The sequence below is a fragment of the Musa acuminata genome, chromosome BXJ3-2, assembly GCF_036884655.1.
Source record: "Musa acuminata AAA Group cultivar baxijiao chromosome BXJ3-2, Cavendish_Baxijiao_AAA, whole genome shotgun sequence".
NCBI lineage: Eukaryota > Viridiplantae > Streptophyta > Magnoliopsida > Zingiberales > Musaceae > Musa > Musa acuminata.
The window spans coordinates 22,555,690-22,581,465 of record NC_088350.1 but is presented as its reverse complement, the minus strand read 5'-3'; the positions used below and the strand labels follow the sequence as shown (position 1 = coordinate 22,581,465).

General features: G+C 39.0%; 3 protein-coding genes across 4 annotated transcripts; all 3 read left to right on the top strand.

Moving 5' to 3' along the window:
- The first annotated feature begins 924 nt into the window (after nucleotides 1–924).
- On the top strand, nucleotides 925–9,790 carry LOC135631749 (probable serine/threonine-protein kinase At1g54610). 2 transcript variants are annotated; one of them, XM_065139582.1, is made up of 7 exons: nucleotides 925–1,520; nucleotides 1,624–1,908; nucleotides 1,996–2,313; nucleotides 5,065–5,292; nucleotides 5,990–6,090; nucleotides 6,519–6,639; nucleotides 9,024–9,790. In XM_065139582.1, the coding sequence occupies exons 1-7, from the start codon at nucleotides 1,119–1,121 to the stop codon at nucleotides 9,363–9,365; spliced, it is 1,797 nt and encodes a 598-aa protein (XP_064995654.1). In that variant the 5' UTR covers nucleotides 925–1,118; the 3' UTR covers nucleotides 9,366–9,790. The 2 variants fall into 2 exon arrangements, with proteins under 2 accessions (XP_064995654.1, XP_064995655.1); XM_065139583.1 differs by having other exon boundaries at nucleotides 927–1,520; nucleotides 9,027–9,790.
- A 2,612-nt stretch (nucleotides 9,791–12,402) lies between these two features.
- LOC135631751 (putative glutaredoxin-C14) lies at nucleotides 12,403–12,974 on the top strand. The gene has a single exon (XM_065139586.1). The coding sequence runs from the start codon at nucleotides 12,449–12,451 to the stop codon at nucleotides 12,758–12,760; it is 312 nt and encodes a 103-aa protein (XP_064995658.1). The 5' UTR covers nucleotides 12,403–12,448; the 3' UTR covers nucleotides 12,761–12,974.
- A 673-nt stretch (nucleotides 12,975–13,647) lies between these two features.
- LOC135631750 (uncharacterized) lies at nucleotides 13,648–25,495 on the top strand. The gene is made up of 7 exons (XM_065139584.1): nucleotides 13,648–13,837; nucleotides 13,935–14,104; nucleotides 15,825–15,901; nucleotides 24,314–24,379; nucleotides 24,552–24,626; nucleotides 24,731–24,805; nucleotides 24,904–25,495. The coding sequence occupies exons 1-7, from the start codon at nucleotides 13,686–13,688 to the stop codon at nucleotides 25,327–25,329; spliced, it is 1,041 nt and encodes a 346-aa protein (XP_064995656.1). The 5' UTR covers nucleotides 13,648–13,685; the 3' UTR covers nucleotides 25,330–25,495.
- The last annotated feature ends 281 nt before the right edge of the window (nucleotides 25,496–25,776 follow it).

Here is a 25,776-nt window from a genome sequence, read left to right as displayed (position 1 = left end):
CTTTGTGATGGCATCCATCTGTGTTGCTTCCACCCTGTTTTAGTCTGCAGTGATTGATTGATACATGGTCTTTTATGAAGCATTGGAAGTGGACAACTGCGAGACTGATGTCAAGAAATCACATGAAAGATGAAGCTTCGCTTCAAATTTTGATGTATTTTTTAACCTCAAATGAAGCCGGTCAAAGAAAAAAAAATGTTTGACTGATCAAATTCTTACAAATCAATTTGGATCTTTATAAGATTAAATTTGAGGGTATTAAGTTTAAAATTAGATCAACTTTGATGAGGGTATTAAGTTTAAAATTAGATCAACTTTGATAAGAGACTTGTTAACTCGTTTTAGAATTAGACAGTATAAAGTTTTTAAGTTCGAATAAATTATGATTTATCATATACACCAAGTGTTACAAAAATTATTTGATTGGATTATAAGATATTTGAAAAAGTATAAATCATAGATGGTGTCTCACATATGGATTTAAATTTTTGGATACAATAGCGATGAAAACAATAGAATAAAAGAATTATATATATATATATATATCCCCAATCAATTCAAATGAAAGCTGGAGGTTTCCACCGAGTCAACTCCAGTTCCCGCGAGTCAATGTATTCCACGTCAGCTGCGCCAGGTAAGCTGTCCCGTGGACCCACGGCCAGCCTCAAAAGGCCTTTCCTTTGACCTTCGCCTTGATGGTGCTATTCCGAGGCGAGATCTACTCAGTAGTATGAGTCAAACCTTCCTCTCCTCTAAGTAGTATCAGTCAAACCTGAATCGACTCTAATCTTCACCGCTGCTCGTCGCCTGTTCCAGTCTCTCCCTCTCTCTCTCAGTCACATCGCCTTCCGTTGCGCGGAACAGCTTACCGCATGGTATCCGCTCACCGCCAATGCCTTCCTTTTTTAACGGCCGTCTCGTCTCACAAGCTCGCATCTTTTTATCCGCGTACAACAACAACAACAACGAATTAGCGAGGGGAGAAGCGCCGCGCCCCAACCCTAATCCAGGACTCTTCCGTTGCCGGAGCTCCGATTCACCCCCCGCCGATACCGCCCGGGGTTCCCCTCCTATCTTCCCTCCGGGTGACGGCGGCGGCGGCGGTGATGAGCTGAGCCATGGGCTGTATCCTCGCCAAAGAGGCATCCCCCTCGCCCAACCGCTCCTCCCTCGGCCAGCGGCGGCGGGAGAAGGTGGGCACTGCCGCTCCCGTTGGATCCGGTAGCAAGTCCCAGGCCTCCCTCTCCAGGATAGAGACCGCCGTCGATGCCGCCCCGACCAACACCACCGCCACCGGCGCAGAGGTTCCCGATCGACAGGAGGACGCGAAACGGCCGGAGGGACAACCTCCGGGGCGGCGCAGGCGGCAGAGGCTCGAGCCCAGGCTTAGCAAACCTCCTGGCCACGTCCACGGCGAGCAGGTGGCCGCAGGGTGGCCCTCCTGGCTCTCCAATGTTGCCGGGGAGGCCATCAATGGATGGACGCCCCGCCGTGCTGACACCTTTGAGAAGATCGACAAGGCAAGCTTCCGCCTTTAGTTCGGCATTCACCAGTTGCTGCCTGTTGTAGTGGCCTTTGCATCTGTAACCGAGTTTGTTGTTATTGTTGTTGTTGGTGATTTAGATCGGTCAAGGGACCTACAGTAATGTTTACAAGGCTAGGGACATGTTGACGGGCAAAATCGTGGCTTTGAAGAAGGTCAGATTTGATAATATGGAGCCAGAGAGTGTGAAATTTATGGCAAGAGAGATCCTTATTCTACGGCGGTTGGATCACCCCAATGTGGTGAAACTGGAAGGTTTAGTGACATCCAGAATGTCTTGTAGCTTATATTTAGTGTTCGAGTATATGGAGCATGACCTTGCTGGTCTTGCTGCGAGTCCCACGATCAAGTTTACCGAGCCTCAGGTTAGATTTTCATGACATATCCAGTTTATTCACCTCTTCAAAGTATGATCTTTCTTGAGATGTATATCTAACATTGTGTTTGAGCAGGTGAAGTGTTATATGCGGCAGTTATTGTTAGGATTGGAGCACTGTCACAATAATGGTGTGCTACATCGAGACATTAAGGGTTCTAATCTCCTAATTGATAATGAGGGGTTACTTAAGATTGCGGACTTTGGCTTGGCTACAACTTTTGATCCTGACCACAAGCAACCGATGACTAGCCGGGTGGTTACTCTTTGGTACCGAGCACCAGAGCTTCTCTTGGGAGCCACTGACTATGGTGTGGGTATAGATCTTTGGAGTGCAGGCTGCATTTTAGCGGAGTTGTTGGCCAGAAAGCCTATTATGCCTGGGAGGACCGAGGTAACATGTCTTGTTAACTCTATGGTGTACAATATCCAAAATTTCCACACTGTAAATAGACCCACAACCTCTGATGAAGTTGGAAACCATAAAATGTGTTGATTGTTTCCACCTTTCCTAACCTTTTGCTGAATATCATTGCTGCTACAGAAAGATAATTAATATTGGAAACATATAATATACTGTATCAGAAATTAAGATGTATTATTCACACACATAACAATAAATGATTTAGCTCTATTGTGCTAAAAGATGCATGTATGGAAGTGATAATATACATCATGATGCTCGATGATGACAAATAATATAAAAGGAAGAAGACCACACAACAGATATCCTCATGAGAGTATATTTCTTGTATGGCATCTGCTGAAATCAACTTTGTAATAGTTTTACTAAAAGAAGGTGTGATAATGATAAACAGATATGTGCTTGGGGAAAAAGTCCTGGAAAATTTAGAATGGTTGACATAAGAAAGGCACCAGGTGTAGGTGTTATGGAGGTGCTCAATGCAGTTTTGAAGGTAAGATTCTGAAAGTAGTTCAAGTTGATAATTGGTTTATATTTTGAGAAGAGGAAATGCAGACAACACAATTGATAAGGCATGCTGTAAGATTGAGGTCAGTTAGATACGTCTGATTGGTGCCCAAGCCTCTAAAATAGTTTAGGTTTAGGTTACAATAGAAAGGAGATTACACACACTTCATTGCAGCTTGACTAAGCTGCAATGAACATAGCATGAAATATGTGGACAGATGCTACAAGGATTTGTCAATATACAAGGCAATGAAAGACAAGGAATCAGTGGAAGTACATCCTCAAAGAATGATGTCTAGCTTATACTTGTGAACAATGGATTCAGTTTAAATATCACTTTATGCAAAATTGTTGTTCCTGCCAACTGATTCTTCGAAACAGTTTTTGCTTTTTATTTAGTGAAGAAGAAAGTGTTGATGTGACGTATCTGGTTCATTGTAACTCAATCGATTATTAGTTGGCATCACTCACATTTTAAAATATATTTCCCTTGTATGAAGTTGCAAGAGGGGGGGGGGGGGGCTTTGGTACAACGGTAAGGTTGTTCCTTTACGACATGGGAGACCAAGATTCGAGTCACAGAAACAATCTCTTTAAATATTTAAAGGTAAGGTTGTTACATTGACCCTCCCTAGACCTTGTATTGGCGGGAGCCTCGTACATTGGGTACACCTCTTGTATGAAGTTGCAAAGTTATCTGAAGATAGTGGACCTGATATGATGACCGTGTAGTGCTAAGCAACTTCTGGAAAGTATTGACCGTAATTTGGAAGTGAAGATAGCCTAAATATTTGGACGAGGGGCTAAAATAAGATCAAAATAAAAACAACCAAGATCAAACCAATATTAGAGAATATCATGAAGCATGCTGTACATTTAGTGATAATAATATTAACTTTTTTTGTGTCAGTTGATGTATGAGATGTGATCCTGTGAGAGTTATCACAAGGTAAAGAAATAAGATAAGACAAATTAGTCGCTTTTTATGTGTAAATCGGGACATGCAATATGAGCCTCTAGAAGTTACCAAAAGGTAAAGAAAACAGGATGAGCCAAATTACAATATTCTTTTTCATTATATGTTCAGATACAATAATGTAGTTGTGAAATATATTTTCTGATTACATCTTTTTTTTCTGCTTGCATTATACCTGAAAGTTGAGAGATCCAATTTTACTTGATAATCTTATGAAATGAACATTCTTAGTTTGCAAACTTATGCTATGCATCTTTCCTGATTCATTTTTTAAGATTTTGCTATCATCAATGCCACATTTGTATGGTGTTATCTGGCTGTGCTGCACAGATTATTTTACATTTTGGAAGCAAACTCAGTCTCAGTAGGATTACATAGGCTTTCTTATCAATCTCAAGAGGAATATATTGGCTTCTAAGTTGGATTGGTTTCTAAAAGCATTTTTTAATTGTTTCTAGTGTAATGTTCTCTGTGAAAACCTCATTGACATTATTGATCTGTTAGAAAAAGTGAGCTTACAATTTTGGGCTTAACCTCAATATGTCTGTACATTTAATCAATCCTTTATTGGATTTTGCTTGAGCTTTCTCTTACTTCTATGTAACTTTAGTTGTAGGAAGATGGTATCAAACTATCAATAGTCTTTCAGATGCTATGGCTTGGTATACAATGTTCGAACAGAACCAAATGTGTCAGATCATCATGTCAAAGATTGAAGTGATAAGAGTTAAAACACTATCAACATGTGTACAATATACCTGACTGCTAAATGTTCCTTATTGTACTTGTTTGATTAGTATTTGAATTTAGTCCACTAAGAGAGGCTTAGTGCACAAGGCTCTTGCCAATGCGAGGTTTAGGTTTGGGGATGGTCAGTGTATGAAGTAGCGTGCCTTTGCAAGCAGAGAATCTGTTTTCATTACTCAATACTGGTCGCCCATAGCTCCACTTGTCCTTTAACGGCCAAGAATGTTTGAAGGTGATACATTGACCTAATTACTTTTTGTAAGTCCAACTCAAGGTGTTCATGCTGGTAAGTCCTACTCAAGGTATTCATGCATAGAGCAGATGCCACATTATAAATTAATGTTGCTAGTTGAGGTAGTAACTGGACATTTTCAGGAGTCTAATTCGTTATACATATCCTACCACATTGGCACAACATTTTTGTTGTTTCTGAAAGGTTTCTATTTATCATGATTCATGAGTGCTGAGGTCTGAATGGTTTCATTTATCAGGTTGAGCAGCTGCATAAGATTTTCAAGCTTTGTGGCTCCCCTTCAGAGGATTACTGGAAGAAGTCAAAGTTGCCACATGCCACAATTTTTAAACCCCAGCAACCATACAAATGTTGCATAAAGGATACATTTAAGGATTTTCCACCATCATCAATGCCATTAGTTGAAACTCTTCTGGCAATTGATTCGGCTGAACGTTTAACTGCCACTGACGCACTAATAAGTGAAGTGAGTTTCGTATTATAAGCTTTTGATAAAAATGGATTTGTTAATACTAGTGATGGCCTGACCTTTTTTCTGTTATGAAGCACATTTCACATGTTATATATAATATTACAATTTTAGTTAGTTGCAACAACAAAGTTCCTTGAAAAGCATCTTCTCATGCTGTGGTTCAAATGTAAAATTTTAGTGTTGAAATTTGCAAATAAAACTATTTTATTTAAAGTCACATTCTCTTCAATGTTCTACTGTTTATGAATGTTTTGGAAGGAACATTTTGTGGCTTCTTGATTCCGTCCTGCTCATTCTTGATAGGTACGATTGTCTTATTCTGTTTTTGGTTGGTTGGACAAGAATAATTCATGCTTATGTAGAAATTTAATGAATCATGAATTATGCTTTACTTAAACTCTTAGTTCTACATGGTTTTTTGTCTTTAACTGTATTACTCATAGTGGTAGTAGCTATAGGCAATGCTTCATGTTAAGGAAAACTGTGACACTTGATTGCTAGATGATTGTGAAGATCATAAAGAAGACAGTATATTTAATGCAAATTTTGAACCTCTGCTCTAAAATTGTTCCATTGTGGGGATAAGGTTGGCATGTTCATTCATACATATGATATATGCAGCCTACTGCTTCCGTTATTTATTCATATTATGGATTATGATCAAGTTTATTACCTGTTTTGCCTTTTGTAGTTCTTTAATACTCCACCATATGCATGTGAGCCATCAAGCCTGCCAAAATATCCTCCAAGCAAGGAGATGGATGCTAAACTGCGGGATGAAGAAACGAGAAGGTTTTTCGATCAACTTCCTGCCCTTGTTTTCAGTAAAATTGGTTCCATAAAGTTCCTGTTATAGCATTATTTTGGCTTAAGAATGATACAATCTTGTTTCTGATGCTTCAGAAATAATCTTATTTTGTAAATGTTTGAATATTCTTGTTCATAGTACATCAATGCACTAGGTAAGTAGTAGTCCACTTTTTAGATAATTCCTCTACCTTTTTCTTCGCATAGTCTGAAAATTAATTTTTTTACAAGTCATTTTTCACAAATTGCATCCTTTTAATGATGGATGCTTGTCTCCTCCTCTGGTGGTTTTGGATGGACAGTTTGCAACTACATGGATGTTTGAGATGTAAATGGACTGTTAAATGTTTTTTGGAATGATGAATTATCATTTCAAGTTTGTTCTATGTAATTAATGATATCATTTTATGCAGGTTGAAAAATGGTGGTGGGAAAGCCAATGTCAATGGAACAAAGAAGACACGTGCACGTGATCGAACTACAAGGGCAGTTCCTGCCCCAGAGGCTAATGCTGAACTCCAAGTCAACATTGATGTATGTTCAACTGACTGTTACTTTTTACTACATCTTATTATAAAGTAAATGAAATTGATCTGCCATTTTGCTGAATATTTTGCTTGGCTATTGTTAGACCAATTTTTTCACTTGCAGAATATCATTACATATGGTCTGGAAATCCTTTTTCCATTATTGAGGACCATCTATTTTACTGATAGCAATGGACTCACTAACGTCCAGGATTTAAACAACTAGCATCCTACAGCCAAGGCAGGAGCTTCAGTGACCTCTTTTCTTTGGGGATACATGATATGGTGGGCTCCACAACAAGTTTAGGAATTGATGAAAATGAGAAATAACTTGCATTGAAGTACTATTTTTAGAAGTTCAGCAATTTGAAAATAGTATATTGACAGAATGGAAGAGTTCAACAAGAATATATGAGAGTGTGAGACGAGGTATAGGGTCTGAGGGATCCCAGATCAAAGAAAAAATTTCTCCTCACCAAAAGATGTGTAGATATTTTTGTTATATAAATGTTGAGAATAATCCAGACTCAGTCAGATGATTACTGATACTATTTATGTAGCACACTTTGAAAGTTATCAGCATGACTAATTTTTCTCTAGCAGATTTGTTTTTAAAGGAAATTGAAGAATCCTTTTTATACTCCAAATTTAGCAATTAAAATTTTTACTAAACATTGATACAAAAATTAAGTTTAAAACTATTTATTGCATCCTTAATCTTATCTTATTCGGTCTTAACCAAGGTTTGCAATTCTGCCTGATATGGTTTGCTTTGGGTGGTATTTACGTAGACCAGGATAAACTGGGTGGTTTGCTTGGTACAGGGTAGTATGGTCTCAGTACTGAACAGTTTATTTTTTTTATTTTCACAATCTTTTTTCTAAAACTCTCTATGTACTGGGTATGCTGATAGTCGGTAGGTACACTGGTATGACTGGTACGGTACTGTCCGAGCCTTAATCGATACATGAAACTGGGAACATTGGTCTTAACTCTTAACCATTAATAAAGTCAAGCTAGTCTAATATTGTTTGAATAGATTAGCTTCTTAGTCATACCAAAAGCTATATTGATCTTGCTGGAGAACTATCCAGTTGATTTTCCATTTACACATTGAATCTTTAGATTTTTGCAGAGTGGGACAATAATCAAAATGAATATTTTGTATTTACTGCCTGTTATGTACTCAAATAATTTCACCAGTTATGTTCTTTAAACTGAACCTTAATGGAGCAAAATAGCAAGAAAAGATCCATGCCACTGACCCCAAATAATCGAGACATTACAGCTTGTTATTGTTGTGTTTTTATCATTTTGTTATATGTTTATACGTAACTGATGAGCAAGTTCTGATGTTACAATGGTGCAAGGTTTCTGCTTAGAGGGGGCCACAGGGTATTTTCATTGTGTGTATATTGTGTAGTGTAGATATCTTTGTTGTTTCTGTTGTGTGCAGACTGTTAATCATGAACCCATAGGACATTCACAGAGATGATCCTCTTGTATGCTTATTTCTTTTGTTTCTTTTGCTTGTATGCATAATGTCTCCACCAATACTAGCTTTAGAGAGAACTAGTGTCTGCAAGCTTACCTTAAAATTGCAGATGTTGCATGACTCAAGCCCTTATCACCTAGACTGCAAAGAAAGAACGTACCGTGACACCAAGACCCACCTTCTAGTTCTTTTACTTGTCAAGTATTACATAAGGCCAACATAAACAATACTAAGGTTATGAAAAATCTAGGTGCCTTTTGATCTCATAAAATATAACTGAAGGAAAAGGAAACATGAACAATAATAAGGGGATCCTGTTCAGTTCAAGAAGATGAACTTGTGGTCCTGACAGTTCTTCAAATAATAGGAATTTTTGTTCTCTGCCACTGGCATTTCATGCATTGTGAATGTCAACTAGTCCTCCTAAGGACTGCCAGTATTAATCTTAAATCATAGTATTGCGAACTTTCTCACTTGTTTTGGTAGTGGGATGTTTTTGTGTAGAAGAATCTATGTATGACTATCCTCCTAAGAGGCTGTTACTTATCATTAGTGTATGACTATCCTCCTAAGAATCTATGTTCAGTTCAAGAAGATGAACTTGTGGTCCTGACAGTTCTTCAAATAATAGGAATTTTTGTTCTCTGCCACTGGCATTTCATGCATTGTGAATGTCAACTAGTCCTCCTAAGGACTGCCAGTATTAATCTTAAATCATAGTATTGCGAACTTTCTCACTTGTTTTGGTAGTGGGATGTTTTTGTGTAGAAGAATCTATGTATGACTATCCTCCTAAGAGGCTGTTACTTATCATTAGTGTGTAGTTAGAGCTGTAACTTCTGTTGCCATGCAGCCTATGGGGATGTCTACTTAACATACATTCTTTTTGCAACTAGCAGAGGAGACGGCTGATCACGCATGCTAATGCAAAGAGTAAGAGTGAAAAGTTCCCACCACCACACCAGGATGGATCGCTTGGCTACCCATTAGAGTCCTCACATTATATGGATCCTGCATTTGATCCCCCAGAAGCTTCATTCAGCACTGTGTTTCCCTACCAGAAAGGGGGAATAACAGCATGGTCTGGACCACTGATCAATTCTGCTGCTGCAGGACACCCAAGAAGAAAGAAAAAATCTTCAGGCAATTCTCAGATGCCCACTAACTTAAAACAGCTTGCTGGTGCCAATGCTACCAAGGAAGCTCAGAAGGACAAGGACATTACTCAATTCAGATGAGACGTTGGTGTAGTTAGAAACCCTCTTATTTGGATGGAGAGGTAATGGTAGCTTCCTACACCTCCTTTCATTGTTTTTTCCTTCTCTATCTGTTAATTTTTTTGTATGGTGAGCCTTAAGACAGTGGGATGGAGAAGAGTCTGCAGATGCCGTGTATATTGTTTTTCTTTTCTTTTTCTTTTTATGATTCCAGCACCAAGAAGAACTTAATTCTCTGGCTTAGGTTATTTGAGTCGAATAATTGTCTGGAGTCCTGGGATCCCAGCATCCATCTGTATTTTATTTATTCCATTGTGAATGGGCTTCTGCCCCATTGTCATTTTAGATTTCTGTTCAGTGTTAGTCAAAAAAATATGCTGTAAAATACACTGATTCATAAGCTGCAACAGCTTTGTTAGTATGAGTCTGAATCTAATTGCAAAGAAGTTAAACATTTGAGCCTTTATTTGGATGACATCAAAGTCTCAAAATTCATAATTTTTGGGTTCTTCGTTACTAGTCAGTGAACATGTGGAATTTTAATGCATTTGTACTTTTCATCTTCTCTATAAATCACACAATCTTCCTCAGCTTCAGATGTGTGAGCTACACATGTATATTTTTCTCAACAAGGTTAGTAGAAACATTTTATGTATTTGCATTCCGGTGTTTGTGTGGCTCTCTCTCTCTCTCTCTTCTAATTCCAGGAATGTTCATCAGAATAATCTGTGAACAGAGGTTGATAGTAGATGATGACTGATGCTAAACACTAATTGGTTCCCATAACCACATCCTCATGCCTCTTCAGCAACACATCCTCAAGTCTTCTTCTCGCTCCCTTTTTCTCGGTTCGGTTCCATTTGGATGTGATGGAACAAGTAGCTATTCCTTCTGTTCCCCCTCTTTGATGAGATCAAAAGCAGCAGGAATCCTATCCTTCTGTTACCTGCAACAACTGCAAGTTTATTATTCGCTAGAATGGAAATGTAGAATAACAAGCTCGTCTGCAGATCACCAGAGCTAATCATTTCAGAGAGAGAGAGAGAGAGAGTTCAGTGCTAGTAGCTCATGAACAACAGGACCAACACATGCAGTATGATCTCATCTGGCAAATAGTTTTCTAGTTAATACAAAATGTAGCTGCGAGGAGATGCAGTGAGCAAATGCTTTGAGACCTCAGAATGACCCTCTTTGGCCTGTGAGCTTTCAGAATCACCTGAAGCAATGTTAATTAAACCCATCTGTTTCGGTTGAAGACAAGCTTCGAGCTTCTGTTTCTGGAATACTTGTCTCATCAACGCATGGCATGGATCACTTGTCAGAAACTGCGCATGTTGTTCCTCGACATGAATCTGCTTCACTCGCCATGCACACATGCGATGGAGCTCTGACCGATGGACACGTTCTCGACTTTGTTTCCTGCACAGATTCTGCATGGTCACTGAGTTCTGCAGTAAGGTGATTCCTGCACTACACATTTATCGTTTGACCAATTTGGATGGCATTCCATTTCCTTATATCCATCTAGATAAAACTTCCCACTTATTCACAGGAACACTATTCCATGACTCGGATTCCAAAGGATTAGATCATCCAAGCAACACAACCACATCGAAAGAGAGAATGAGAGTATCATATCTTCCAAAGGCAAAGGAGACAAGACAGAGGAAGAAGAGGAGGATAAGAGCATAATTATCCTTTTTCTTGAGAATTCCAGATGTATCCATGATGACACAATCTTCTCTATCCTTATCTCATTTAAACCCCAGTATAAATCATGTTGCACCAAGATATACCTTCACAGATTCTTAAAAGTAAAGATCCTCTCTTCTAAGGGCCATTCTTTTTGGCTCCTCATGTACTCAAAAGGTTACTAATCAGAACCTCTTGGAACAAACATACTTATGCCTAATATCATATAATCAACATGTATTTATTTGTAGTCAATGAGCTGTGTGCTACAAAGCTATCTTCTTGTTCATCTCGGAAAACACACCATCCTAATGAAATCTCCAAACTGGGTTGTTTTTCTTGTCATAGATATTAATTTAATCCAAAGATGAGTAGCGGGCAATTTTTAGAGATAGCAATGTAAACAAATGACCTGACGAGGTGAAGAATAATTTGTTTGCCATAATTGAATTATGAACCAGCTGATCTTGGAAGATCCCATATGGGAAGATGAATGAGACTCTAGAATGCCAATCTATCATCCTTTCCCTTGTCTGATCCCAATGCAACCTAAAACTGATTCCCCATTAATTGGATTGTAGAAGATCTATTTGTTTTGGTAAAACAAATGCAAGTTTCAATTGTTTTATCTCCATTTCCTCTTTTTCACTTTTATTTGGCTGGTGACTGGTGGCATAACAAAACTCAGCTTCTTTCCTTTTTGGTTTTTTCATGGTCACTTTCTGCATGCATGTTAATTTACGAAGAGAATGTCTGTTTTCAGGCAAAGTAGATGAATGATCACTGAGCAAAGCATTGCTGATGAGGTGAGATGTTGCAGATGCACGCAGTCAGCCACAAGAATGGTGGCTCCTCATCGCCAAGGAATGGTGATTCCTCTTCGCTGAGGCCATTCATCTCATGGATAAGGAGGAGGAGAAAGATCTGAGAGTTGTCCACGTTGCAACACCCACCCACAACCTGCTGTGCCCAACTCACCGCTGGAATCAACTGTCCCTTCATGTACAGGATGAGGATTCCACCAACACGTATCTGATTCTGCCTGTCCCACGCTCTTCCAATCACCAACCATCGGATAATGTTACTCTGTGGGTTGACCTAAAGAGATTATTATCGATCTCTAACAACATGAAACTTCTCCAGTGTTCTCTGGTTACGAAGTCAGCATAACAGTTGGTTGTCGGATGGCGTCCACAGCAGAAGAGGAACTTGGCGTTATCCAAACCACTACAGTACCGAGTGGCACAATGGTCACTGTCAATTCAATGATCAGAGGAGTCTTTTTGGAGTGCAAACGCTATACAAAGAACATTCTGGATTTTTTTTGGGCTCTATATAAGCAAATCTCTCTCTCTCTCTCTCTCTCTCAGACAGCCGCGCGCGCGCGTCTTCAGCAAACTACCACTATCGGAATGGAGAAGGTGATGAAGTTGGCATCTCAAAGAGCAGTTGTGGTCTTCAGTTTGAGCTCGTGCTGCATGTGCCACACCGTCAAGAGTCTCTTCCACGACCTCGGCGTCGACGCCGCCGTGCACGAGCTCGACGAGGATCCGAGGGGCAGAGAGATGGAGAAGGCTCTTGCCAAGCTTGTGGGGCGTAGTCCGCCGGTGCCGGTAGTGTTCATCGGCGGCAAACTCGTCGGATCTACGGACAGGATCATGTCACTGCACCTCGGTGGCAAATTGGTCCCTCTTCTTCGTGATGCAGGTGCTCTTTGGGTATAAGCAGTGAACTCCTGCGCTCTGGTCTCATCAGACACACGTACACGACTCTTGTGATGCATCTCTCTCTCTCTCTCTCTCTCTCTTTACATTACCACATCATGTAAATCCAAAACATAAGACACTGTGTCTTCGTGTTGCTCAGGTGGATCGAACACCACTTTCTCATGTATCACCCTACTCTTCTAATGCATCTCTTTGGAATGTACCATGTAAATCCGAAACATAACACACTGTGTCTTCGTGTTGCTTAGGTGGATCGAACACCACTTTCTCAAGCAAAACCCTGTTCATCATTACCCATGTAAGCGGCTCCATTGCAGATCTTAATATGCTTACTATGTCATACTGAGATTGCTTTCTGGGGTTTGGTAGTGCTGTTCAAACCGGTTTGATTAAAGTAAGATAGGTCTAAAATTAGTTCAAAATCGATTCTATTGGGTATACTAAATTAATTGATTTTAAATAATTTAACAATTTATATATATTTTTAAATGAATCCCCGTATGGTTTGGTTTGGTTTGGTTGAACTGTGCCAAACTCTTGATTCTATGAAATTAAGCCTATATCATTTATGAAATTATGATATTAAGATTGGATCAAATTAAACCTTTTGATTGATTTGATTAAACGATTTGAATTGATTAAGAGCTTAAGGTAATAGGAAGCAAACCGAATAATAGTTGAATCATTTATAATCTTCCAAATCAAACTATTAATGAATCGATTTGGTACCATTTGATTCAGTATAATTCGTTGGCTTCTTCGCCGTATGTTTGCGACCCATACGTCAGCTTGAGGGATATTAGACGAAAACGGCCCATCATTTTAACCGGGTCGGGTTTATAGCAAGGATCCGGATCCGGAATGTTAAGCAGGCTATTCAACGCCGCTTATTCGTATACTCCGTACCGGGAGGTATCGCGTCATGGATCGGGAGTGGGGATCGAAGCCCGGCAGCGGCGGTGCCGCCTCCGCCCAGAATGAGGCGATCGACCGCCGGGAACGACTCCGGCGGCTCGCCCTCGAGACCATCGACCTCGCCAAGGACCCTTACTTCATGCGAAACCATCTCGGAAGGCAATACCACTGAACCCTAAACGTCTCCGAAAAAGTGGAGCGATCTCTTCTTGCTGTTTTCTTCTTTGAGGTAATCGCTGACTCGGTTTTCCTGCAGCTATGAGTGCAAGTTGTGCCTGACGCTTCACAACAACGAGGGGAATTACTTGGCCCACACCCAGGGGAAGCGCCATCAGACCAACCTAGCCAAGAGAGTCGCCCGCGAGGCCAAGGATGCGCCCGCTCAGCCTCAGCCGCACAAGCGCAAGGTCTCCCTCCGCAAGTCTGGTAATTCCCACCGCTCTCACAGTCAGATCATGTGTTCCCGTTACTCTTTTTCAATCTGTCATTTGCCTCTCTGTGGTATTGTTGTTCAATAACCAACTGGAAAGCTGTGGTCTATTATTGATGACTTGTAAATTTGGTGATAAAAACCTACAAGGGTTTTTTCCGTATACATGGCTAAAGTGGTTAGAATGCTCAATAGTTCTTGCATTTATACTGGCTCCTTGAATTAATCACTTGGTCAAGGAGATTTTTGGACACAATATTTCCTGCTCCTACATAACTTTGATTTGATTGATGTCAGAGTTTCTAAGACTTAACTATAGTCATATTATATATCATCAACATCTTTTATTACCTTATTTCTTTTTTTCGATTTATCAGCTACCGTCAAAATGATGGTCTATAAGAACATGCTTGCCGTTTATTAGAGAAAGCCACTTGTAGAGTACTGATGTGCAAAATGATAAAGAACTGGGCATTACATAATTATGAAGAATAAGCATTATACAGATCAATTCAACGTAAACAACGAAGAAAAAGGGAAGCGTGAGAGGAGTCTGTGGGATCATGAAAGAGGACATGAAATGGACTCAAAATCAAGAACTGTGGAGTTTAAAAATTTGATCGATTGTTTAGAAAGATGTCATTGGCTAATGAGCGGGCCCTGTTTGGTGTTTTTAGCTATTATAGGTTAGAGAGGCTAATCTGACTCGTTTGAGATAAATGTGCTAATGATCATGCTTATATTTTGTTGTTGGTGTGTAGTTTAGGTGGCATTGTAAAATACTCGATTCTTTTTGTTCTTGTTAGACTTTTTGGTTCCAGAGGTTGATGTCTGTGACCTGCAGATGCATAGAATGTAAGTTTGTTCAACTAAATTACATTATTCCTTTTTCTTTGTTTATGATAATGCACAATTTGAGGAGAAAAATGAAAACATGCCTGCCAGGGTCCTTTTTTGCTCTTTTTATTGTAGGTTCAGATCCTGATGTTCAATTTTTAACGATGACCTCAAGCAGTCTTTATTTTAGGATGGAACACAATCTTTAGGCTGCGAACTTGCTTTTTTATCTGACTGTTCGATATGAAATTCTTTATATTAACTTATGATTTTTAAGAAGTATACTTGGGCACAATGCTTGCCACCATTCATGCATCACAACTAAGGTCCTCTGTGCAATATCCGAACACATTGGATAGGACATGATGCTTTAGAGGCATCTCTTCAAATGCTTCACGCTACTGCAGTTGATTAAACAGAAAGGTTTGTGTGAATCTAGAATTTTGAGTGTCACGTCTCAATATGAACATGAATGTTACTTGTAATAAGTCAAGTATTTTTTGTAGGATTTATTTTGGTGTCTTTGGTTAGTTGTTATTGACACTATCTGAGTAAATTTTAATTGACAGTAGATTTTGTGAATTGTACAAGTTGTCTCTTCATGAACTGCATTTAATGCACACTTAGTTCATTTCTGGCAACTATTTAGGTATAAAGTAGTAATATTTATGTACCCTTTCATGTTCTTTTTTCCTTAAGTAATTTGTATTTTTGCAGATTGTTATTTTCATTTGGACAATTTACAGTCATGCATTAGTTGTATCTACTTTTGAGGTGTATCTATCTTTGAGGAAGTACTGAGGAATTAGTCTTGTAGTTACTAGGCCTATATAAATTTCGTTACTAGTATTTGGTTGTGATAGTGTGCTCTATATACAGTTAAGATTGGGAGGCCTGGATACAGGGTAACAAAGCAATTTGATCCAGAGACAAAGCAGCGATCTCTACTGTTTCAGGTTCTCATCTACTATTATTATGATTTTGTAATTCAAAGATTGTTGTATGCTGGATTCTAATTATTTCTAAGTTTGGTTTGGCGTGAGAGCTTAAATATTTGGTTCAGAACATAAGCTTGATTTAGGTTGAGAATATCTCTTCATGTGTATACTTAACACTGTAAACATGAAAAACATTAATTATTAAATAGGATAATAGCTGTGGGGTTTTTGATGGAGAACCATCTAGCTTTACAAAGGATTTCTGAAAATTTTATTTTAGGCAAAGAAATCAACAAAAAGTCATCAATTAATTAGCCTAGAAATTCTACGAGTCATGTTGAAAATTAAAAAAAGGTCTTTTGGTCTTTCTAGGGACTCCTTTTGTATTAAGTGCACTCTTGTATTAAATGCACTAATTTATTATTTAGATATCCTAGAAGTCACATTTTGGATTTCTAAAAGGCGTACTAATTCCTTAGGAGATTATTCTTGGGAACCATTATTTTCATTAATTGTACTAAGGCTCGTAAACCTCTATAAATAATGGAGCTTATCAATGGATCAAGCATTTTTCAGATTTGAATGAAAAAAATTGCATCTTCTCGAGTTTTTTACTTTTCTCTCTTATCTCACACTTCTCGTTTTTTGCTCTTCTTCTCTCTCTACTTTCTTGTTCTACATCAGTTTGGTATTAAAGACCATCGAGAAACCTGCCCTGTACCTTATTGGGTTCCAACTAGTAGCAAAAACTTCGATCAACACTCAAGGATCTTTGCACCTCCAATGTCAACCTTTTTGCTTGTGGAGTTGGACTTTGGAGCAATTGTTCCTATGGAATTGGTTGACCACATAGTTCTTAGTATCGGGTAAATTTTTAAAAACTTTAATAATATGTTTTTGTCAGAAAGAAAGATTGTATATTTCATTGGATCATGATTGTCATCGTTTCTCCCTCATTTCTTTTTTTCTATTTATCACCCTCTCTCTCCCCTTTAGCTATAACTATAATGCCACTAAAATTTGAACCTTTAAAAGTTATTAAAAAAATAAAACAAAAAGTGAAAAAAAAAGAGAACCATTTGAGATATTGCATTTGTAGCTTATGCATTGCAATAATTAACAACCTCATTACCAAAAGGTAATTTGTCGATAGCATTAGAATCATGAGTCGGCGAGGTGAAGACCAAATCAATCCTGATGAATCCTTAAACCAACAGAGTGAGGTGGACACCCTTGGTACCGAGGTAGCAAATTATGACATAATGTTGAACAATTATGTGACAAAATGATCCAAGTCTTAAGAGCTCTCCAGCATCTTGAAAAACAACCCATGAATGAGGAGGTTGATGAGTTGGTTAGACAACATGTCCATTCTCTACAATTCATAGCCTCAAATCAAGAAAGTTTTAAATTTTACCTACTCTCTAAGCCCCGGTTCGAACAAATCCTAGGTCCACCTATAGGGCACCTGTTCATAATCATGCTCTAATAATTCCTGATGACTAAGCCTTTGATCTTAACGATAAATTCCTAGAACTTGCTAAAAATCCACAAACCCGAGTAATGGGCCAACAAGTTCGGTTTGTTGACAATCTAGGGGAAATATCTAGAAGAGTTAAAGTAGATTTGTCAGATTGGCCCATTTTGTTGACTGGTTAGATAGCATGGAAGACTACTTTGAGTGGTATGGAATGATTGATATTGAATGTGTACGATTTGCAAAACTGAAACTGGTAGGATCCGCTAGGAAATATTGACAACATGTTCAACGTAGTCTCAAACACCGTCGAGAGCCTCCCATTACTCAATGAGAAGTCATGAAACAAAAACTTAAGGAAAAATATTTATCAACTTATTTTCGAATCCAATTGGTTGAACAATTGTTAAACCTTAAACAGTTGAATCCCAGTGTGACAGAGTATTTTGCCCAATTTGAGAAACTTTTACCTAAGTGTGAAATAGAAGAGGATCAAATCATCACTGTTCGAAGATTTGTTAATGGGTTGAGGTTTACATCTAATGGAAAGTTTCCTTGGTTTCCCCAGCACCATGGAGGAAGCTTCTCGTTGAGCCATTGAGATTGAGAAGTACATCAAATTTTATCCAATTTGTCAAGCATCTTCTTCGTCTCTTGATAATAGAACAAAGGATTAAAATTTCGTACTGTACCAGAGTTTCGAGATTCGCTCAATACGGCACGGTATTGTATACCTAGTGGTACATTTCGGTATACTGCTCGGTACACACACACACACACAGTACGGGGCGAATGCCTTGTCGCCCTTTTTGGTGCGGTTTCTTCTCCCTACACGGGCAGAAAAATGAGGCGACGTCACCTCTTTTTTGCCTTTTTGCCCGCGCGAGGAGAAGAAACCGTTTCCTTCTCCTCGCACAAAAAAGGGTGACGAGGAACGTCGTCACCTCTTTTCTTTTGCTTGCATGGGGAGAAGAAACGCCGCCTCGATGAAGCTCGGTTTCTTCTCCCTGCGATGTCGCCGAGGATTCTTCTCCCCGCGCGGATTAGGAGAAGTCGCCGACGACGCCAAGGCCTCGTCGCCTCAAACGAGGAGGGAGAGTGGCGTCGGATCTCCAGGTTCTCCTCTTCTTTCTTCTCCACTGGTTAATACCACTCGGTAGAGGGTGGTGACGACCGATTTAGGATGGTAACGGGGTGGAAACAACCCCAATCGACGGTATCATCTTGTAACAGGCGGTCCGCGTACCGGTCTGCTGACGAACCGGTATGTACCACCCGGTACAGACAATATTATTCGAAATTAAAATCCTTGAATAGAATTATTACCTAATCTACCCCAAGTAGTGGCCCTATCAAAGTGAAAAATCCTCACTACTAGTGACAATCTTGGCCCAACCATGAATTGTCCAACTCATTCAACCACTGATTCTCAAACTAGTTTGTCTTTAATCCAATGTCATTATTGCCATGATAGAGGTCACATTGCTTCTTATTGTCCTCGACGTACCCACCTTAAAACAAGAATCAGAGGATCAAATCGAAGAAGTTGATCAAGTAGTTGAATTTAAAGCCTACTTAGGTGATGAAAATGAACTAGAAATTGAAGATGTCCATATTAATGTTATTTGTATTATTCTCTCTGCTACTAGTGATTCTAACGAATGGAAGAGGACAAGTATCTTCCATAATTTTATCCAAAGTGGGGAAAGAACTTACAAATTGGTTGTTGATGGGGGTAGCACCATGAACATAGTCTCAATTTGCTATCAAGAGACTAAATCTTAAGGTAGAGTCACATTTGACCCCTTTAAAGTAGCCTAGGTTAACAAAATCACTCTACCCGTGATCGAGAGATGTCTAGGACCAATCAAAATGGGCGATTTCCAAGATGAGATTTTTTGCGATGTCCTATCAATGGATGTTGCCCATGTGTTTTTAGGTCGGCCTTGGTTGTATAACCTTAATGTTAACTATCATGGAAGAGAAAACACCTGTCTTTCCATACAAAGGCAAAAACATCGTGTGACAACAAAACCGTCATAAAAGGACAAATTAGGAACTCCCAAGTCTCCTCTATAAGCCTCAACTATCAAGGACCTCCACTTAATGGATCCTAAATATTTTAAAATAGAGAGCTCAGATAACAAATTTTGTGTGACCATTGGTGCTAGAGAAATTCCTAGCCCTTACACTATTCTTGACCTAACTCTTGAGGTTAAGTCCTTAGATGAATTTTCAGATGTCATACCCTCGGAATTACCTAGTGTGCTGCCACTCTTATAGGAAATTCCATATGCCATTGACCTCCTAAATCTTTTAAAATAGAGAGCCCAGATAACAAATTTTATGTGACCATTGTTGCTAGAGAAATTCCTAGCCCTTACACTATTCCTGACCTAACTCTTGAGGTTAAGTCCTTAGATGAATTTTCAGATGTCATACCCTCGGAATTACCTAGTGTGCTGTCACCTTATAGGAAATTCAACATGCTATTGGCCTTCTTACTAGGTCTAGTTGGTTTTCGAAAATTGACCTAAGAAATGGATACCATCAAATTCGCATTAGACTTGGTGAATGGCGAGTCATGCCCTTTGGTCTATCTAATGCCCCAAGCACTTTCATGTGCTTCATGAACCAAGTTTTACAACCCTACAGAGGCAAATTTATTGTAGTCTACTTTGATGCCATCTTGATCTTTAGTAAGACCAAAGAGAATAATTTAGAACATTTTCGACAGGTTCTTACTACCATTCTAGTTGCTAAGCTCTTTGTCAGTATGGAAGTTTTCGTTCATACAAATCCATGCCCTATTCTTAGGCTTCATTATTTCTGCCCAAGGTGTTGCCATTGATCTAGAAAAAATAATTGTCATTATATAATGGCCTGAGCCTAAAACCCTTTCCGAGGTTCATAGTTTCCATGGATTAGTCTTTTTTTATAAGAGATCCATTAGAGGGTTTAGTTCTATCATGTTACCTATCATTGATTGCCTAAAGAAAGGTGAGTTTTCTTGAACTCTGGCTGCTACCAAGCCTTTGCTGACATCAAAATGAAAATGACCACAACTCCTTTTCTTAGGCACCTTGACTTTACTAAACCCTTTGAGGTCGCTTGTGATGCCTCTAGTATAGGCATAGGAGGAATTCTTAGTCAAGAGGGTTAACCTATTGCCTTTTTTAGTAAGAAACTCAATCTAAATGATACAAAATGATATTATTCTACCTACGACAAAGAATTCTACACGATTGTGCCATATCTTAGGTATTGATGATATTACTTTTTGCCACAAAAGTTTGTCTTGTTGTTTGACCACCAAATCCTAATGTGCTTAAATGTCTAAAAGAAGTTAAATGCTCGACATGTCAAGTGGGTTGAGTTTCCCAACGAATACTCTTATAATTAAGCATTGTTTTGGCACTCAAAACAAAGCTGCTCATGTCCTTAGTAGAATTTCTACAATCCTATCTACCATGAGTCTCAAGGTCGTAGGATTCTAGCAATTAAAAGAAGAGTATACTAAATGTCTAGACTTTAATGACATATATCGGGAAGTGAACGATGGAAACCATCGTGAGCATATGAACTTCATTCTCTAGGATAGTTACCGTTTTCGATCTACTAGATTGTGTGTTTCCCAATCCTCTCTTCGAGACTTGTTTGGAAAATACGTGTGGGTGGATTAGCAGGTCACCTAGGCTGAGACAAGACCATTGCATTAATCGAGGATAGATTTTACTAACCTTCCTTAAAGCGAGATGTTGCTCGAGTGGTGTCACAGTGTCACACTTGTCAAATTGCTGAAACTCATAAATACAATACTGGCCTGTATACCCCATTACTTATTCCGCATTCACCATGGCAAGATGTGAGTGTAGATTTTGTCCTTGGACTTCTCAAAATAGCCAGTGGCCATTACTCTATTTTGATTGTTATTGATCAATTTTAAAAAACAACCCACTTTATCCGATGTAACAAGACAAACGATGCCTCACACATTGCTAAATTGTTTCTTTTCAAGAATTGGCTAAATTACGTGGCTTACATTTAACAATGGTGTTTGATAGGGATGTAAAATTTGTTAGCTTCTTTTGAAAAACTTTGTGGAAATTGTTTGGCACAACATTGAAGTTCTCTTCAGCCTTTCACCCCCAGACTGATGGTTAAACTGAGTTTGTTAATTGTTCCTTGGGAAATCTTCTTAGATGCTTAATTGGGGAGAAATATGGAAACTGGGACTAACCTTATCCACTGCAGAATTTGCATACAATAACTCAGTCAATTACTCCACTGGAAAAAGCCCATTTTAAATTGTCCTCGGTTATACTCCTCACACTCTTATTGACCTTACACTTCTTTCACTTAACTATCGTGCCTCAGAACCAACCCACTCCTTCGCTCAACATATTTATGATTTGCATGCTGAGATTTAATATAAAATTATCTTAAATAATGAAAGTTACAAACTTGTTACCAATGCACATTGTAGAAGTCAAGAGTCTTTAGTTGACGATTATGTCTTGGTTCACGTTCACCCTGAGAGATTCCTTAAAAACTCATATAAAAAGTTATATGCCTGAGTCATTTGCCCTTTCCCCATTATCCAAAAATTGGGAGCTAATGCATATGTGCTTGATTTGCCTTCCAACTTAAATATTAGTTCAGTTTTCAAAGTGGAGGATTTAATTCCATATCATGGTACTTTTGAGTTTCCTTTGTCTATCGGTGTTCTTGTAAGTGGCAATCCTCTTAAAGTACCGATTCTCCCACAACATAGTGATGACGTAGAGACCATTCTTGATGACCGCCATGTTATGTCCGCTACCAGCATTAACACTTTTCGATGCCACTTCGATTACTTTTGAGGAACTTTATGACTTTGCACCAGACTTATTGGACCAGTACCTTGCAGATCACTTTTCGGGGTCGAGTTCTTTTCTATCGGAGGAGAATGATGGAGAACCATTTAGCTTTACAAAGGATTTTACAAAAGTTTATTCTACGTAAAGAAATCAACAAAAAATTATCAATTAGTTGGCATAGAAATTCTAAGAGTTGTGTTGAAAATTAAATAAAATATTTTTTTGGTCTTTCTAGGGACTCCTTTTGTATTAAGTGCACTCATTTACTATTTAGGGATCTTAGAAGTCACATTTTAGATTTCTAAAAGACATACTAATTCCTTAGGAGATTATTTTTGGGAATCATTATCTTCATCAATTGTGTCAAGGCTCCTAAATCCCTATATATAGTGGAGCTTGTCGTTGGATCAAGCATTTTTTCAGATTTGAATGAAAAGAATTGCATCTTCTCTAGTCTCTTACTCTCTTATCTCACACTTCTCTTTCTTTCTCTTCCCTCTTTTTCTCTACTTCCCTGTTCTACATCAGGGTTTCTCCATGATGCTTTGACAGCCCTATCATTTTGGATTACTAATTGATTTTGTGTTGACTAAATGTTGACCCTAGGGTGGTAGAATAAGGTGCTATTCTGACCTATGATGATGCAACTCATGCTCAATCATGTGCGAAGACACAGTACAATAGGATCAGACTGGTACTGGTCTTGTTGGTGTGTGGGACGGGCATGGATGTTTGTGCACCAATTTCGGTGATACAGGCAGTGTAAGGACACTAATCAACATATTGTACTCAAATATCAAACTATGGAGTATGCTCAGAAAAGAGTACAATATTTATTGCAATCTTTTAACAGTATATTCTTCTTTTTTACTACATCGAAACTTCAGTTCCACCACTGGCGTCACTTGTATCATGCTTTCCAATCATTTAGCTTAATGAGGGAAACACCTTTTGATATTCCTGAGGACACATTATTATCATTCACCAGTGTTTTGGATGAGATCATCTTTGATCTACTCTTTCAGAGCTACCAAATGTATGAACTTATTTAATCCTTCTCATTGATGAACTTAATAGCTCACCATGGCATGTCCAAGAGCATCTCAATTTTTTCTGTTATTGTAAGCTGCTACAATTTCATCCAGTCAATGAGCATAGGCAATACATTTTATATCTAATCATTATGCAACTTTAATAAAATAATTTATGTATTTTTTGTGCAGGTGAATTTCATTGGAGAAGATACTAATTAGTGTAGTTTAGTTAGAGTAAAATTATAATAGATATCCTAAAGCATACCATATATCAAATGATAACATGTTGTAAAAAGGTTAAAATATCATACCGTATCGGAGTTTCGACATTCGCTCGGTATGGTACGGTACTGTATACCGAGCGATATACCGTTTGATGTTTATATATATATATATATATAATAAAATAAATATTTGGCAATGTCACTCCTCTCTCTTCTCCCCACGAGGCGACGTCACAGAAAAACGAGGCGACGTAGCCATATATATATATATATATATATATATATATATATAAGATTTTTTTTTTTATAAAAATATTTTATAAAAGGCGACGTCGCCTCGCCCCGTGTGGGAGAAGGGAAAGGCGACGTTGCTGAGGCAACACGACGTCGCCTTATATATATATATATACCGTCCGGTAACGGGCGATTCGTGTACCGGTCTGTTGATGGACCGGTACATATCACTCATACTGGGCGGTATTATTCGAAATTGAAAGCCTTGATTATAGTAAATGCAAGTGTCTAAACAATAGATTGCTGAGGCAACGCGACGTCACCTTATATATATATATACCGCCCGGTAACGGGCGATTCGTGTACCGGTCTGTTGATGGACCGGTACGTACCACTCATACTGGACGGTATTATTCGAAATTGAAAGCCTTGATTATAGTAAATGCAAGTGTCTAAACAATAGATTGTTGATCTTGAATAATAATAAAAGCAAACATCAAATATATCACCTAAAACACCATGCTCCTTTTGCTTATAATTATCTACATTGGTGGTTTCTTTTAATCTCTTGATTTGAAGCTTTTGTTCTGAATTTTCTGCAGATCGAGTATCCTGAAATTGAAGATAACAGTAAGCCAAGGCACAGGTTTATGTCATCCTTTGAGCAGGCAAGTGCTACCCAATATCAGTAGAAGCAGATGTATGCTTACACTATATGGTTGCTAAATATTTATGCCTATCATTTTGTTTTTCCTTGATGTTTTTTTTTCTCTTTTCATTTCAATTATATTCACTTCTTTTAGCAAGCGTGATTTAGGCTCATCAGTTTGTCATTGACAGAGGATTGAAGCATGTGATAAGCGATACCAGTATCTACTACTTTCAGCTGAACCATATGAGATCATTGCCTTCAAGGTTTCTTCTCCAGCACATTTCTCTCTATGTTCAACAACATTTTTCTTTTGTGTTTATTTTTTCCTCACCAGATTTATTTTGTGTGCTTATTTGTTCCTTATCAGGTCCCAAGCACAGAAATTGATAAATCAACACCAAAATTCTTCTCCCATTGGGATCCAGACCTAAAAATGTTTACGGTTAGATTAACAATCAGATAGCCTTTGTGCTTGATTCTTGTCCTTTTGTTCGAGTAATCAACTGAAGATAATGTCCAACATCTTGATTCGTTCAACAGCTGCAACTGTACTTCAAGATAAAGCCACCAGAAGCCAATAAACCACAACCTGCTCCTGTTGCCAATGGTACTGCACCTCCGGGTGTTCCTCCGCGGCCATTGGCACCTCCACCTCAAGCGCCACCACTGCCACCGCTCCAAGCACCTCCACCTGCCGCCCCTCCTGCTCCAGTCATGAATCCTCCAAGGCCTCCACCACCTGCAATGGTGGGATCACAACCTCCCCCTCCACCACCAGTGGCAAATGGCCCTCCCGGGCCGATACCGCCCCCTATCGGTGGCAGCGCAATGGCTAACTTCACGCCCGGCCGTCAAGCCCCTCGACTTCCCCCTCCCCCTCCCCCTCCCCTGCAAGGTTTTCCTGGGCAGCAGATGCAAGGTCAAGCTCCTCGACCTCCACAGCCACCACCTAACATGGGTCACTGAACCATGGATGCCGTCTGAGCCAATCTCTTTTTGCTGTCGGTAGTCTTATGTGAGCCTTGATGGATGTATTTGGGTATATGGTCAACGGACGGGCTACTGCTGTTGTAATGTTATTTCGTTATTACGGAACAAGATTTGATATTCCATACCAAATTGGTGAGTCAAATTCGATGTTTGGGTTTGAGTAAATTTGACCACCAGTGGACTTGGTTTGGATTAACAGTTAAAACCTTTGTGAGTAACTACGGTTCAATGTTCGTCCGTGTAGTCCCGACGTCACCCGGCTCAAGGCTGAACGGTAAACAGATCAAATATAACGGCTTATGACGTAACGTCAGACGGAAAATACGATAACGGCGTCACGGCACGGGGTAACGCTCCCCAACGTTATATTACTCGCCCTTGTCCGAGCGAGTAAATTACCGCAGTTCATAGTGAAGACGATCC

Bases quoted from the DNA above. Each gene is read 5' to 3' on its own strand.
- LOC135631749 (XM_065139582.1), top strand. From the start codon at position 1,119: ATGGGCTGTATCCTCGCCAAAGAGGCATCCCCCTCGCCCAACCGCTCC. The intron at 1,909-1,995 runs GTTAGATTTTCA...GTGTTTGAGCAG, and splicing joins TCAAGTTTACCGAGCCTCAG to GTGAAGTGTTATATGCGGCA. The intron at 6,091-6,518 runs GTTTTTCGATCA...CATTTTATGCAG, and splicing joins CGGGATGAAGAAACGAGAAG to GTTGAAAAATGGTGGTGGGA.
- LOC135631751 (XM_065139586.1), top strand. From the start codon at position 12,449: ATGGAGAAGGTGATGAAGTTGGCATCTCAAAGAGCAGTTGTGGTCTTC.
- LOC135631750 (XM_065139584.1), top strand. From the start codon at position 13,686: ATGGATCGGGAGTGGGGATCGAAGCCCGGCAGCGGCGGTGCCGCCTCC. The intron at 14,105-15,824 runs GTAATTCCCACC...CTCTATATACAG, and splicing joins GGTCTCCCTCCGCAAGTCTG to TTAAGATTGGGAGGCCTGGA. The intron at 24,627-24,730 runs GTTTCTTCTCCA...GTTCCTTATCAG, and splicing joins ATGAGATCATTGCCTTCAAG to GTCCCAAGCACAGAAATTGA.